Raw genomic sequence first — 16,775 nt, 5'->3', positions numbered from 1 at the left:
ATAGTAGCAGTAGTAATAACAATAATAACCAGAAAATGTCACCTACAGTTCAGGTTTCTTCTTGGCATTAGCAGTTTCCAAAAAGACATTACGGAGTTGGGCCACAGAGACTTTTGTATCAACCACAGAAATCTCACCATTGGGGATCTTTCCTTCAATGCTTTGAAACTGCATGATGTTCTTTGCAACATGCTCTTTACTTTTGAAAACTTCTAGTTTAGGAGATCCAGTGTGATCAGATAGGGAGCGTGTAAGGAATTTAGGTTTCACAGTAATTTGTTCAGGGGCCTGAACACTCCCTCTAGCACTTCGAAGATGCATAACCTTTTCGGTTTTCTCAACATTCTCATGAATCTTCATCTTAGGTTCAGGCATCCACTCCTTAAAGCTCTTTAGATCCTTCTCAACTTTCACAAACTTTAGCTTCATAATTGAATCCTTCTTAAATCCATCTTCTCCACAGTAGGCCTCTCTACTCTTCATTTGCCTTTGCAACTCCGAAGGTCGAACTGCTTGTCTTTCCTTCTCAGCCTCCAATCCAGAATAATCAAGCTTGGATGATCCATATTTCTGAATCAAGTGACATTTCTCATTGTCCATCATAGCATCTGGTGGGAATCTAGTTATGAAGCTGGCATTGGCCTGTATGGGAATCCTGCTAGTGGGATTCCTTTCCGGTTCTTCGGGTGCCACCAATTGGGCTGTATGAGCAATTCCAGCAGGCTGAATATAGCCATGAGCTGGTTGGCAGGCTAAATCAAATGGCTTACTGGCAACCCTATGGAAAGCAGATGTTTCTGACTGAAGAGGCACAACATTAACCGGTACTGGGAGAAATTTCCTTTGAGACATAGTGTCTGTGAGAAGTTCAAGGCTTCCACGAGCACTTTCCTCTTTCACCAGTTTCTCTCTAACTTTTACTCTTTAAGAAAGAAAAATGGATTAAAAAGTGGTTCAGCTGTAACTAAGAAAAAGAGAAAGAGAGAAATAAACATGCACCAACTTTGGGAAGAGACAGCAACATTAAAGTATTAGATATTGTTAAAACAGGAATTCGCAGAGAACTTTCCATGAACTACTTGTTGCCAATTTCACCCCCCCCCCACACACACACACACTCATGTCATGATTCTGGTCACTGATTTCAGTGTAGCCACCATCTATTTTTTATTTTCATGCACTAAACAAGGTGTTTTTAACTTTTATGGTCTACAATGTTAATTTGCTAGGATGGATACGGAGCCCAATATGGCCAAATTAAGAATAGTTAAATGTATAGTCTAGCTACCTACATCCCTGAAACACATAACTAGGCCATTTGTTCTGAAATGTGTTGAACATGCCATTTTCTAATGTTTGCAGTATAAAAAACTCCAAAATTCTTGCAGAACAGCAGAAATACATGCACTTTTGACAGCTTGAAATATGCACTCATAAACTGTCTGTTGTGGGAAGTGTATCCAAACACAGAACACTTGTTTAGGAGGAGGCAAGCTGGTAAAAATGTTTCTTATAATTTATTGAAACCTCCTAGAATTTCCCTCTCCCATTTCATCTTATTGTCTCTTTTTTCTCTTAGCAGGTATGAACACATTCTAATGAAGCTGTGGCCGCAGTCAACCACCATTTCTGGCAAAGAGTATCTTGGGAAACCTAGCCATCACACCCAATGCTTTGAAGCATTATTGGAAATATACTTGTCAACTTTCCATTTATTATTTTTAATTAAAAGAATATAAAACAAGTAGAATCTGTTGGGAAAGGAACCTGCTAACATACAAAGGTGTTGGCAAGCAATTTAGCACCAAATTGGAGCTTAATAGATTTCCTGATAAGAATCTAAAATTCTAAAATTATGGACAACATATGTATAATTAGGCTAATTGCTTCAAATAGAAACAATGCCAAGTTTCTGAACAGAGAGGAAAGAGAACCTTAAATTTTGGTATGCACATAGAACTATTATATTTTCAATATATAGAAATGTATTATTTGTGAAAGACATGTTCTGCAAAATATGCAATAATTATGAAGCAGAAAAAAATAAGGTACTGCACACTGTACACTATACTGCATATGTATTCAAAAATTCTACGGTATTATCAAAATTGCAGCCTAGATGCCTGCAACTGGGACATGTCAGTTCAGTTGCCATTGTCCTATTCAGTCTCCCAATCTTGTGTCCTCTTTTTTGGGAGGGGGGTGTCTGCAAGTTAGTTTTGATCCATTTGCCATTTTTTTTTCTTCTAGAGCTGAGAGAAAGTAACTAGCTGGCTTTCTACCTAGCTGGCTTTCTACCAAGAGCCTTGGTGGAGCAGTGGGCTAATGCCTCCTTAAGTAACACCAGCTGCCTGCAATTATTGCAGGTTCGCATCCCACCAGGCTCAAGGTTGACTCAGCCTTCCATCCTTCCGAGGTAGGTAAAATGAGGACCCAGATTGTTGGGGGCAATAAGCTGACTTTGTAATAATGCCGCTTGGGGGGGGGGCGAAAGCTCTAATAAGCAGGCATATACATAGAATGAAGGCTATTGCTAAGCACATTTGATTTGTGCTTAGATTGTAAGCCGCCCTGAGTCTTCGGAGAAGGGCAGGATATAAATGGGATTAAAATAAAAATAAAAATAAAAAACCTCAGTAGGACTAGAACTCACAAACTGCTGGTTATTAGCCTGGTGTCTTAACCACTGTTCCAAACTGGCTCTCTTAATTTTGTGCTACTGAAAAAAATGCAGCTCATGTTTCTGGAAGTAATATATCAATATTGTGATTAAGAGTCGCTGAAATCCTTAAACATAGTGAATTTGTCATATGCTTATTAAAGCTAGCCATGTGCTAGCATTTGTTAGTCAATGAAGGCTCCTTCACTGAGAATAACTTATCTATATGTAAGCATCAAGATTTTCATAATTCTAAAAAAAGCTACTGAATTAAATATTATGGGAAACAACCCAGTATGGAAACATTTCTGCATTTAGTACTTGCAACTTTTCACAGGCTGTTATTCTGTTGTGTTACTGAATGCAAGGCAAAGAAGTAAGTTAATGACATAAAACTGTGAAAAGAAAGCTTAAATTTAGACAGTTCCACTATATCTATAGCTATGGAACAATTTCTATTAATAAATATCAATTAATTGTGAGTGAGCAGGGTTTCCTAAGGGAACACTGTGCACCAAAATGGTCCATTAACTACAAACAGTGTTTTATGATTCCATGCCATCAATAAATATTAATGACATTTGTTAAAATGAGCATGGATGAAAGAAAAAAGAGGGCAAGATTACAGCTGAGTTATTATTTACACCACACATCTACATGGTAGAATACCTGGAGGGCCAGTTGATCAGTGAAGTTGTGTCACCATCTGAATCTTTCTGAAGAAACCAATCGGCTTTTGTTTTCCCTGTACTACTACAGAAAATAGAACTTCAGAAAATGTTCAGATAATATCTAAAACATGTACACCCAACTCCTCTATAGACCCTAGTTAAATCTGACTTTAATGATTCATGGTAAGATTTCAGCTTTCAGCTTAAGAATAGTTGTATGTGAATATAACTAGGGATCCATCTACAAAAAATACTTCTACTGACATGAGTCCATAATATGGAAGTGTGCACAAAGAAATATTTTTCTAAAATAGGTCTTACATGTTTAATCTGAATTAGAAATATTGGAAAAATAAGTTAATAACACTAAATTAACAAATGATACATTGACTTAAAAGGGGATTGGAATTCTAAATATCAAGATATAAGACAACTAAAAACTTAAGCATTTTGTTATAATCTCTCATATTATTAGTTAGACTGAATCTTTTATTAGAGAAAATAGTTATTTTTAAAAACTTATTTTATTTAAAAAGCATAATTTTCAAAGCTCTTAAATATCCTTGACTTGAAAAACTATGATGCAAGAATATTCTTTACTTCCCCACATACCTAAATTGTAACAAATAAATATATACATTTAAATGAGAATAAACTTCATTTATGGGATTTATTTCTAAGTAGATAGATATGCATAAGATTGCCCCATTTGTCATTACTTGACACTGAAACAATATATATATATCTCCTTGATACTGAAACAAAAATACATTTTAATAACAATTCACACACTCAATTCATTATTAATAAAATTTATAGAATAGCTGTTTTAGGCCAGCTTCTCATAGCAACTACTTTTTCTTGGCTGACATTGGTAAAAGTAAGTAATACTAGTGTAGTGATCAGGATACAAAAGTGAAAATGAAATTTGGGGTGCATTCATCAGCACTATTTCATCAGCACTGTATGTTTTTAGGAATTGTCAAAGATGCAACATACATATACCAATGCACACATCAAATTATCTTTTCTTCTTCAAATCCAGATACTGCACAGTCTTACTAAGTATTGTTAGCTTTTGAAGCCATCTACAAGCTACACTCTTTCAAATTACAAAACTGGTAAAATACTAATACTGAATCATGAGACTGAAGTGATAACAAAAAAGAGGAACAGAGTTCCCAATGTGCTTGTCTTAGCCCAATCTTCTTTGTGGATAGGTAAATTTGATTCAATTGTTTCCAAATATGTTGTATTCCAGATGTATTTGATGTATTCCCGGGTATTTGGCCTTGGAATTACGAGACTTGTAGTCAAAACGTATAGATAGGAACTTGTTGGGAAAATCTGCTTTACAAATACTTTAAACCAGGGGTCCCCAACCCCCAGTTTGTGGCACTAGGCATCAGAAACTGGGCCATGCAAACAAGAGAAGCCCCATTGGCAGGCTGCAGACAGCATGCAAAACCACACCCCATCCGGTCCATGGAAAACCCTCTCTTCCTGGAACCGGTCTTTTGGTGCCCCAAAAGTTGGGGGCCGCTGTTTTAAACTGAAGAGAATGAAACACTGGGCAAAGAAATGGGAAAAAATGCAATTAGGAATGATTTCTTCAGATCAGATATAAAATTCTACCCAGACTATGGGCAATTTTATAAAACAGAAGTGAATTCATGGAAGGCATCATTGAAAAAGGCAGTAACTGTCATCTGTACAGATCAAAATCTATGGTTAAAGCTTTATTTTCTTGATAATTCATTGGTTTAGAATTTTTGATGAATTGACAGTTTTAAGAGCTAGCACTTTTGCTTTATCTCTGAAAGCATAATAAAAGGGTTGATAAAGTTGTTTAAATGTACTCTACAGAATTTATATTAAGTGACCATAAAGTAATAAAAAGATAATGTCTGCTGCAGCCAGTTTAAAACCCTTGTTGAATACAATGAATCCAGAGTACTTATATGGAGAAGTGGATGTTAAGTACTATAAAGTAGTGCTTCTCCAACTGACTATCTTAGATAGGAAACAGTGTATTGAATCAACATTCAAAAATCATGATACACTCCAAAGCTTATTCCAAAAGTTGTTCGTTTTACTGAAATAGTGCCAAAGCTTTTTTCCGCCTAATTTCAACTTCTCAGGAGGTTTATTTAGAGGGAAGATGTATTTGGGGGCGTACTGGTGGCTCAGTGCTGTGCAATCCAGTTTATACAATCAGGATTGACCAAAGCTGGCTGAGTTCTGATGTAGGCTGAGTTCATTTAGCATAAATCTTTCTCCTGGCCTGACAACTACATGGAGCTGGACCAATTGTTTTCCTGAATCAATCTTGTACCTTTTGCTTCTTAAATCTTAAGTCTTGGCCTAATATCTAGAAACCCTTTGCCTGATCTTGATTTTGTCTGTTACTCTTTGAAATGTCATTATTGATACAAAACTTTGTATGTCCTGAATGTTTGATATGGCCATAATTATATAGTTAGTAAATGTGACTTATGACTGGCTGCTTAGCAACAGTTTTAAACTTTATTGGACACTAAAAAGGGTATTTATGACCTGGATTTAACATTCTAATAGTTGCTCCCCCACCCCCTGCCCCGCAGTCCCATGATTGCATTTTGAGCACTTGGCATTAGTTTCTGGTAAAAAACAGCCATTGCACATAATGGATTTGCTTAACATATGTGGTATTCGCTTAATGACTACAGTAAAAAATGTGGTAAAATCAGGCATAATCACATGATGACCCATTTAACAGCTGGAATGACTTACAACCACAATTCAGGGCTCAGTTAAGTCAAGAACTACCTGTATTGTCATCTACTAGTTCTACTATGAATGGTTTTAATAAATGTCAGCACTATTAAAATATTTTAATCCCCTGGGATAGGGTTATTATTTAAATCTTCCAAGATAGATTATTCTCTTACCTCAAAACAAAACACTTAAGAACACTTTTGCAAATGGTTATTAAAGAATGAATCATGCATTTCCCATGTATAATATATGATACAGAGAAGAAAAAGTGACCCTTCAGATATTCTTAAACAATAACTTCCAGTGAACTTTCTCTATCGCTTGAGACTATCCACTGCTGTTGTCATGTTTTGAAGTGTTAATTTGATTTTTTTTCAAATTCTTTTCATTCTCAACAAGGCTTTAAAAAACAGGAGATAGTCTCTGTTGCATAACCCAAGACTGGCCTGCTATTATTTATGCTTTTTTTTCCACCCTCTTAATAGAAATACAAAGACGTATGCATACATATTTTTCTTCTTCTTCAGTGGATTTTCAAGCATTCTCTACTAATGCTTGAGGGAGCTTTTCAATCATAACATTTCATCTGTATCATTGCTTTAATTTCTTTTTCAAAACTCATTTTAGAAGCATTCCCCTTTCCTTTGTATATATTGTTAGTAATTTAAATCAAACATGACTTATTTCCAAGTATTATTATACCTCTAATATTAAATCTGAGTGCACAATATATGGATAGGATCATATATATCGAAGCTGCTCAGTGAACAATGACAGTAATAGCAGACTTACCCTAATTTGGGGTCATTCAGGGAGGGACCTAGTGATGTTCCTGGCTTTGATGAGGAAAGAGAAGCACTCTGAGTTTGTTTTGGTATACTTGGCACTTCATTTACGGAAGAGTCATAGCCCGTAAGTGAGAAACCTGTGGAATTCTCTGATGCAGAGGGCATATTGTATTTGCTCAAACCAGATTCAGGGGCTTTTCGTTCGCTGTCTTCATTCAAATGGAGTTTTTCTCTTTCTGGAGAACTCTCTTGGTCATCATGCCCAGGAAACTCCTTTGACTCAGAAGCAGCATTTCTCAGCTCCTTATTCTCAAACCTCAATGAATATGGAAAACTGTGATCTTTACCTTCATCCTCTTTTCCCCCACTTTTCAATACTTTCTTCTCAGACATATCTTGGTCTTTCTTTGTCCTTGTGTATTTGGATAAATATTCTGAATCCACATCCGAATCAATGGAGAGTCCATATTTTTCAGCCAGTTGTCGACGTCTTTCTGCCTTGTACCTAGCTATCCTCTCAGCTTTGGATTCAAGTCCTTGGGGATCCATGACTAAGGGGCTGTAAGAAGGGGTTTTTGTTTTTCCTGCAGTGGATTCTGCTTGATGCCTGGATCTAGGCTGATTTTCTAATAGAGAATCTGAAAATTCCTTTTCATTTGATCTTCCTATAACAACACAAAAAAGAATCACATGTATCAGAGGCCCAATATTCAGCATAAAGTTTATGCTGGACTTTAAAGTATCCAAGTAATGATTTGAATTTAAAGCATTGCTATGTACCACAGCTATAGCGAAAACATAGGCAGGGCAGCTTTTTTCAAGCTACACTCCTTCAAATACCTGACCTTGCTGGCTGAAATTCTAGGAATTTTACTCTCAACACATCTGAGAAAAAGCTTAACAGAATTAGGGTACAAGACTCACTCCTCTGCCAATTGCTTTTGAGTTAGGAAACCCCTCAGATCTTGGTTATGTTATGTTACGTCTGTAGAGTCAGCAATTCTCTGATTTCTACTGCATTCAGAATCAAACAAACAAAATATATTTTTACAAATATATTTAAAATTCCCTTAAGTTTTTAAGGTTAGAAAACAGCTATTTCTAAATATGAGTTGTAGTTTTTTTTAAAATAGCACATAACCACAGCTTTGCAATCCTACACTTTTAACGCTTTATTTTCTTCCGATATTCAGGCTAACTGTAATGCTGATGGAAACAGATTTTTCTAGGTCCTTATAAAGTCATCTGTGCTTCTGAACTGTGCAATACAACATACTGTGAGCTGGGGGATGAACCTTTACAATGTGCCACTAAAGAAAGAGAAGGAATATTTGCTTTGAACCTCCTTTGACTTGCAATTTCATGAACATCTACAGGTAATCCTCAATTTAAGACCAATCATTTAACAGTTATTTGAAATTATCAAAAATAAACTGCTTTACTACCTATAAAGGACTTCCAGCCATTATAAAACTTTGTGCTGCCTCCCTGTGATCACATTTCAGGGTCATGTGACCACAATTTGCAACTTTTTTTGCCAGTTTCCAGTGTATTTTGCTCATTTCTGGCAAAAAAGCACCCATTTGGAAGAACAGATTCACTTAACAACCATGTGATCCCCTTAATGCTCACATGATTTAGACTTACAGTCATGTGATTTACTTAATGAACACCATAAAAACCACTGAAAATTGGGCCTGGACATGTCTTTTTCTCAACCTATAATCAAAACAACTTACAACCAAAATTCTAGTAGCAACTGTGGTTGTAAGTTTACAACCATTTGTATCTACAATAGAGAGCTGAAGAACCTTTGGGAAGAGATTGGAGAGTACCAGTGAGTGTTGCAAGAAGAAACAAAACCAGCCAAAAATTATCTCCATCCTTCTAGAAGTTTCTTCAGATCTGATATGGACAGACATATCTGAATGATAATATACCTTTAAAAACCCTGTTCTAATAGTCTTTATAAGATAAAAACAGTAACATTCAAAGCCTGTATATCATAACACCTTAGTCAGTGAGTTTCTAGGAGCTCAAACTTGTGAGAGCACTTGGACAACATCAACATCAACTGCTAAGCTTGTAAGCCGCCCTGAGTCTTCGGAGAAGGTCGGGATATAAATGGAATTAAAATAAATAAATAAATAAAATAAACATATATCACAAATGTATTTCTTACCAAAATGAGGGCTATATGGATCAGTTGCACGCATGTATCTTGGTGTATCCTCTTCTAACAAACGATGGGTGACCAAGCCAGGACAATTTTGCAAAAGAACGGGTTGAACATCATTTTCAATTCCTTCTAAACGCCTAGCTATCCTCTCTTTCCTGTAAAAGAGAGGATAAAAATGAGAGAGTATAACATAAATGTCACCTATGGAAAAGGAAGCCAAAACGAATTTTACAAAACCATCTACTTTGCTTAACATAAAGATGGAGATATACCTTTTCATTTCCAAAATATCCTGTCTGTTTGGTTCAAAGAGTTTTCTTAATTCAGAAACTAAAAAATAAAAATAAAATAAACATTTGAAATTTGAAACAATATAGCTGTAAAAAGAAATGCTTGTGTTTTCATAAATATAAATTAAATGAGATAGTGAACACCTACCAATTATTTCCTTGTTCAGTTCATCTTTCATATTTTCCATGGGATTTGTATTATGCAAAAGTTTGCAAGCCACTAACTCTACCAGAATAATATTAACACTCTAACTCAGTGTTTCTCAGCCTTGTGATATGTGAGCTTCAGCTTTCTGAATACCTTAGTCAGAGAAGTTGGCTGAAGTTGAAGTCCAGTTAAAAGAATACTGTTCTAACTTATACCTAAAATGTTCCATAATGATATGTAGTCATGCACCAATCTTGATGTATAAAAGAAAAATGTTTTACAACCTATTCCTTATCTTAAAAGATATATTTGTTGAATTACCTTAATTGTCTTTCTTCCATAGCAGATATCCACAAAAGATTTTTAGAACAGCAAGTCACACCTCTTCTCTGCAAGGTTTTTTCCCCAGGCTAGTTCAAGATGGTGGCTTTGACTTTTAAAGCCCTTCATGGCATGGGATCAGATTATCTGAGGGAATTCCTGATTATCTTAGCCCATCCTATTAGATCTGATAGAGATCTGCTAAGGATTTCATCTGAGAGGGACCTATACTGGATGGGGCCTAGGAGGTGGGACCTCTCTCCCATAGGGTCTTCCCTCTGACCTTAGGTAAGCTCTGTCCTTGTTAACATTTAGGAAGCCCCTCAACACCTGGTTATTTAGCCAGGTTTGGGGGTTCCGGGGAGCCAGCAACATTTTAAGGTGGCTTTTCTCATTATGGGTAATAGGTGATTGTTATACTTCTCTGTTTATGGTCTGTAATTTTAATTCTTTTAATGATTTTTATTTTTTTAATAATGATTGTCTATATTTTTATAACTTTTTATGATTGCTTAAGTTGTACACTGCTCAGGGGTTGGGTGGCTATGTAAGTTTGATTAAATAAATAAATATAAATACATTGGCAATTAAGCAATGGTAGTAATATTATCAAAATGATCATTATTAGATGCATGGTCAGGAGAGTCTAACATTTTGTATCTTCAAATCAGTCTTGACTTTTGATGACTCCCTGGACAAGTCTTTATAGCAGGGGCCTTGAAACTTGGCCCTTTTATGACTTGTGGACTTCAGCTCCCAGAATTCCTCAGCCAACTTGCCTAAGGTATTCAGAATTCTGGGACTTGAAGTCCACAAGTCATAAAAGGGCCAAGTTTGAAGACCTCTGTTCTATAGTTATCTTGTCCATGCTCCCAATTGAGTTGCTGAAGAACAGATGCAATAATGCAGTTTGCTTTGGGTACTATAGGCAAATATGGTGCAACTTTGTAGGCAAAAAAAAAGCAGTGGCCTTGAGTAGTATTTCACAAATCTTTTCTAAGCAAGACCTGAGACAAAAATAGCACACCCAAATCTATCTAGGGCTATGCATTTTCCATGTTTTAAATTCCAGAGAGGTCGTATCAATTACCTAGTTTAGATGCTATCTGCATAGAGAATTGTTAATATATTTTAATTCTAATGTCAATACAAGTTAATACACAGATGTCTGCTATATATTCATACAAGTAAAATTCACATCAGGGTACACATAAAAATATACATACAATCTTATCCTGGAAGACACATTAAGTGGTGCTTTTTCTGCACATCCTACAGTGTATATGACACTAGTGCAAATCACCTATTTACTCCTTTCACAATTTTATTAAAGGTAAGTAATTTCATACAGATATGCTAAATAAGGTTTAGCCCAGTGTTTCTCAACCTTAGCAACTTTAAGACATGTGGATTTCAATTTTCAGAATTCCCCACCCAGCACAATTTAACAGAATGTTTAGAAAAGAAAGACAAGGCATTTTAAAAGTATGTGCCTTAGTAGTGATCTGCCCCAGATTTTCTTAAATCTTTTTATCTTATGGATTTTGCATGTGGAATGTCAGCAGCAACTTTATTTAGCATGCTGCCTCCATAATATAAACTGGGTTAGGCTAAAATATATTCCATTAGTAATCATTTTGTTTAAAAGCTGTATGTTGTTCAAAGTATGTTTAATGAACCCAAAAGGCACATTTCAGGAGTTGAGATATGAAAGCCCCAGGAATATCCCAACTACACTACAAATACTGTATATATGAAAGTAATAAAAGACAGCATATTATGGCCTACATCACTGTCTTTAAAGGAGCTTTAAATTACAGAAAGGAACAGTCTCCCTATTATAATTAAGGAAGAAATATCTGGCAGAAACTTCTTAAGACATAAAATGTTTCCTCTTAGATACAGATCTCAGGACAGTATTTTTCAATTTCTTTTAAAAGCAAAACTAAATGCCTTATTCCAGCCACAAGAGGAAGGCATATAGCATAGTTTAATAATGATATCCAAAAGAAAGAAAAATTACTATAAATTCATATAAACAAGCCTATGAACATTCTTTTTATGCATTGCTCCACTTATGACTAGTTCCTGTTGCAATGGGAACCTCAATCATTTCAGGGAAGCAATGTGGTAACTAACATTTATCAAGAACAGTCAAAAGATTCAAAGACAGAATAGCTGCGGTTAAGGGAAACTACAGTCTGATCATCTACACCTGTGCAAAACAGCAATTGCCTTCTTCTATAATAAGCAGCGAATCACATCTCAATGTTATCTGGAGTGGATCTGTAGTTACAGCACACTGAGCTCCAGGGTGAACATTTAAACAGGGTGAGAATGGAGTCAATATTTACACCAATTTGTATGTGTGTGTGGGGGGGGGAGCTGGAGGTGTTTTAAGAGATGAATTAGGTATTAAGCACACTTCTCAAATCCCAATTCCTAACAAATTGTCTGAATTTTTCCTCCTCACCTCTCTCCCTCTCCCTTCCTCCCTCCCTCCCTTGTGTGTGTGTTTGTGTGTGTGTGTGTGTGTGTGTTTTAGTGGAGTATTAAGGGCCAAATGTTCATTATTTAATTTCCCCCCAAATTCTCTGATAAAAAATTTCAGGTCTGCTCATTCCAGTGATATCACATAATATTATGCCCACTTTAGAGATCTAATTGGATGCAAGTCATTGAATGAAACAAAATATATGATTCTAAACAACTGCAGTTAGGCAGGGACTTTAAAGACAAATCTCTTTAAGAATAATTTATGATTCTAAATATAACTGATCCTTTATAGCTTACATGTGGCATGCCAGAATAAACATCTAATAAATGGTCTCCCCATTTCAGGTTTTGCACCCAAACAACGAAGTAATGATATTCATAGCAAAGAGCTGATGGATATTTGAGTTTTATTGTTTGGGTACTAAAACTGAACTGTTGGAAGAATATATATTAAATGTTTATTCTGCTTTGTCACATTTAGCATGGACTGAAATACATTCACTTCCAAAATTAAGTGTCTTATAGTACATACATTATGATGCTGTTTATAAAGAAAACATGACTATTACAAGCCTTGTACGTACCTTTTGGCAACACTGCTAAAAGACTGGCATCAATATCTTTAGTGCTGTTTGAAAAGTCTTCTTTATCTTCAAATGAAAACTCTTTCTGAAAACTGAAGCATCATCATTATGTTTTAACAAAGCTCTAGATATTAATCTAGTTACAGTATATTAAAACACAGAGATTATTTTTATCATACACATAATATGGAGTAAAGAAGATCAGGACCAGTTCTCAACATTGGCCAGAATATGAAGAAGTGAAATTACAAAATTATAGTTCATACAATCATGTTTTGCAACTGATAATTCTTTTGATTTTAGTATGGAACATAGTATCCCATAACACAGATACTAACCTTCTCAGAAACTTCTCTTTTTATGTTTTTATGGTGACATGAACAACAAGAATTTATATCCTCTCTATATTCAATGAACAGCCAAATATTTGCTTGGCACAGTGAGAAATTTTCCAATTCTTAAACCTCCCAATTCTTAAAACTTCCAATTCTTAAAGCTCCAAGCAAAATTCAATATGTTGATTCTGCCTAGCTTTTGATACGTTGGATATAATTCATATAACCATTGACTATCAGCCATACTAGCTAGGGGTTTTCAAGATTTCAATCCAATTATTTGGGGACATCAGCTGGTTTGGTATGAGATTGCTTAAGAAATAACTGTCCACTCTCATACAAACCTGCAAACCAATCGTTATTTCATATTAAAAGCTAATAAAAGGTTACTAGGACAAGGTTCCCCTTCATGAATTACTGCCTTGTCGTGGCGAAGGGGCTTGCGTAATTCAATGGAGCTATGAGCTATGCCGTGCAGGGCCACCCAAGACAGAAAGGTCTTAGCAGAGAGTTCTGACAAAATGTGATCCACTGGAGAAGGAAATGGCAACCCACTCCAGTATCTTTGCCATGAAAACCCTATGGACAGTACCAAAAGGCAAAACGATATGACACTGGAAGATGAGCCCCTCAGGTCAGAAGGCGTCCAATATGCTACTGGGGAAGAGCAGAGGGCTAGTACTAGTAGCGCCAGAAAGAATGAAGCGACTGGGCCAAAGCCGAAAGGACGCTCAGCTGTGGATGTGTCTGGTGGTGAAAGGAAAGTCCAATGCTGTAAAGATTTTTTCTCCATAGGAACCTGGAATGTAAGATCCATGAATCAAGGAAAGCTGGACGTGGTCAAAAAAGAGATGACAAGACTGAACATCGACATCTTAGGTATCAGCGAACTAAAATGGACAGGAATGGGTGAATTTAATTCAGATGACCATCAGGTATACTACTGCGGGCAAGACTCCCTCAGAAGAAATGGAGTAGCCTTCATAGTCAATAAAAGAGTAGGAAAAGCAATACTGGGATACAATCCTCAAAATGACAGAATGATCTCAGTTCGAATCCAAGGCAAACCATTCAATATCACAGTAGTCCAAGTCTATGCCCCAACCACCAGTGCTGAAGAGGATGAAATTGACCAGTTCTATGAAGTCCTACAGCACCTTATAGAATTAACACCAAAAAATGATGTCCTTATCATCATGGGGGATTGGAATGCTAAAGTAGGAAGCCAAAAGATAACTGGAATAACAGGCAAGTTTGGCCTTGGAGTACAAAATGAAGCAGGGCACAGGCTGATAGAATTTTGTCAAGAGAATACGATGGTCATAGCAAACACTCTTTTCAACCCAAGAGACGGCTCTACACATGGACATCACCAGACGGTCAACACAGAAATCAGATTGACTATATGCTCTGCAGCCAAAGATGGAGAAGCTCTATACAGTCAGTAAAAACAAGACCAAGAGCTGACTGTGGGTCAGACCAGGAGCTTCTCATTGCAAAGTTTAGGCTTAAACTGAAGAAAGTAGGAAAAAGCACTAGGCCACTCAGGTATGAATTAAATCATATTCCTGTTGAATATACAGTAGAGGTGACAAATAGATTTAAGGAATTAGATCTGATAGACAGAGTGCCTGAAGAACTATGGACAGAGGTTCGCAACATTGTACAACAGGTAGCAACTAAAACCATCCCAAAGAAAAAGAAATGCAAGAAAGCAAAATGGCTGTCTGAGGAAGCTTTGCAAATAGCTGAGGAAAGGAGGGAAGTGAAAGGCAAGGGAGAAAAAGAAAGATACGCCCAATTGAATGCAGAATTCCAGAAAATAGCTAGAAGAGATAAGAATGCCTTCTTAAATGAACAGTGCAAAGAAATAGAAGAAAACAATAGAATAGGGAGGACCAGAGATCTTTTCAAGAACATTGGAGAGATGAAGGGAACGTTTCATGCAAAAATGGGCATGATAAAGGACCAAAATGGCAGGGACCTAACAGAGGCAGAAGAGATTAAGAAGAGATGGCAAAATTACACAGAAGAACTACACAAGAATGAGCTTAATGTCCCTGATAATCACAATGAGGTGGTCACTGACCTCGAGCCAGACATCCTAGAATGTGAAGTGGGCCTTAGAAAAGCTGAGCAACAACAAAGCTAGTGGAGGTGACAGTATTCCAGCTGAGCTATTCAAAATCTTAAAAGACGATGCAGTAAAGGTGCTACACTCAATTTGCCAGCAAATTTGGAAAACTCAACAGTGGCCACAGGATTGGAAAAGATCAGTTTACATTCCAATTCCAAAGAATGTTCAAACTACCGCACCATTGCACTCATTTCTCATGCTAGTAAAGTTATGCTTAAAATCCTACAAGCTAGACTCCAGCAGTATGTGGACCGAGAACTACCATAAGTACAGGCAGGATTTCGAAGAAGCAGAGGAACTAGAGATCAAATTGCCAACATACGTTGGATCATGGAGAAAGCTAGGGAGTTCCAGAAAAACATCTACTTCTGCTTCATTGACTATGCTAAAGCCTTTGATTGTGTAGATCATAACAAACTGTGGCAAGTTCTTAAAGAGATGGGCATACCAGACCATCTTATTTGTCTCTTGAGAAACCTATATGTGGGCCAAGAAGCAACAGTGAGAACTGGACATGGAACCACTGATTGGTTCAAAATTGGGAAAGGAGTCCGGCAAGGATGTATACTGTCGCCCTGCCTATTTAACTTATATGCAGAGCACATCATGAGAAAGGCAGGGTTAGATGAATCAAAAGTTGGAATTAAGATTGCCGGAAGAAATATCAACAACCTAAGATATGCAGATGATACCACTCTAATGGCAGAAAGTGAAGAAGAACTAAAGAGCTTCTTGTTGTGGGTGAAGAAGGAGAGTGCAAAACTTGGGTTGAAACTTAACATTAAGAAAACCAAGATCATGGCATCCGGCCCTCTCAATTCCTGGCAAATAGATGGAGAAGAAATGGAGGTAGTGACAGATTTTATTTTCCTGAGCTCCGAGATCACTGCAGATGGGGACTGTAGCCAAGAAATTAAAAGATGCTTGCTCCTGGGGAGGAAAGCAATGGCAAACCTAGACAGCACACTAAAAAGCAGAGACATCACCCTGTTAACAAAAGTGCGTATAGTCAAGGCTATGGTCTTCCCAGTTACAATGTATGGCAGTGAAAGCTGGACCATAAAAAAGGCTGAGCGCCAAAGAATTGAGGCCTTTGAACTATGGTGCTGGAGAAGACTCCTGCGAGTCCCTTGGACTGCAAGGCGATCAAACCGGTCAGCCCTAGAGGAGATCAACCCTGACTGCTCTTTAGAAGGCCAGATCCTGAAGCTAAAACTGAAATACTTTGGCCACCTAATGAGAAGGAAGGACTCACTGGAGAAGAGCCTAATGCTGGGAAAGATTGAGGGCAATAGAAGAAGGGGACGACAGAGAATGAGGTGGCTGGATGGAGTCACTGAAGCAGTAGGCGTGAGCTTAAATGGACTCCAGAAGATGGTAGAGGACAGGAAGGCCTGGAGGAACATTGTC

At 37.0% G+C, this 16,775-nt stretch overlaps 1 protein-coding gene across 12 annotated transcripts in view; it reads right to left on the bottom strand.

The window, feature by feature from the left end:
- The window catches only part of SVIL (supervillin), a 180,487-nt gene that overhangs the window by 63,611 nt on the left and 100,101 nt on the right, over positions 1–16,775 (bottom strand). For 6 of the 12 annotated variants that reach the window (XM_081345230.1, XM_081345235.1, XM_081345237.1 and 3 more), the window contains exons 3-8: positions 12,894–12,985; positions 9,327–9,384; positions 9,058–9,209; positions 6,880–7,540; positions 3,329–3,412; positions 47–922 (exon numbers count right to left, since the gene is read on the bottom strand). In XM_081345230.1, coding sequence (XP_081201356.1) covers positions 47–922; positions 3,329–3,412; positions 6,880–7,540; positions 9,058–9,209; positions 9,327–9,384; positions 12,894–12,985 — 1,923 coding nt within the window. The remainder of the gene's footprint in view (positions 1–46; positions 923–3,328; positions 3,413–6,879; positions 7,541–9,057; positions 9,210–9,326; positions 9,385–12,893; positions 12,986–16,775) is intronic. The other 6 variants (XM_081345238.1, XM_081345234.1, XM_081345239.1 and 3 more) reach the window with 3 other exon arrangements.

Source organism: Vipera berus (assembly GCF_964194415.1).
Source record: "Vipera berus genome assembly, chromosome: Z".
Lineage (NCBI taxonomy): Eukaryota > Metazoa > Chordata > Lepidosauria > Squamata > Viperidae > Vipera > Vipera berus.
This window is presented reverse-complemented; position numbering and strand designations above follow the sequence as displayed.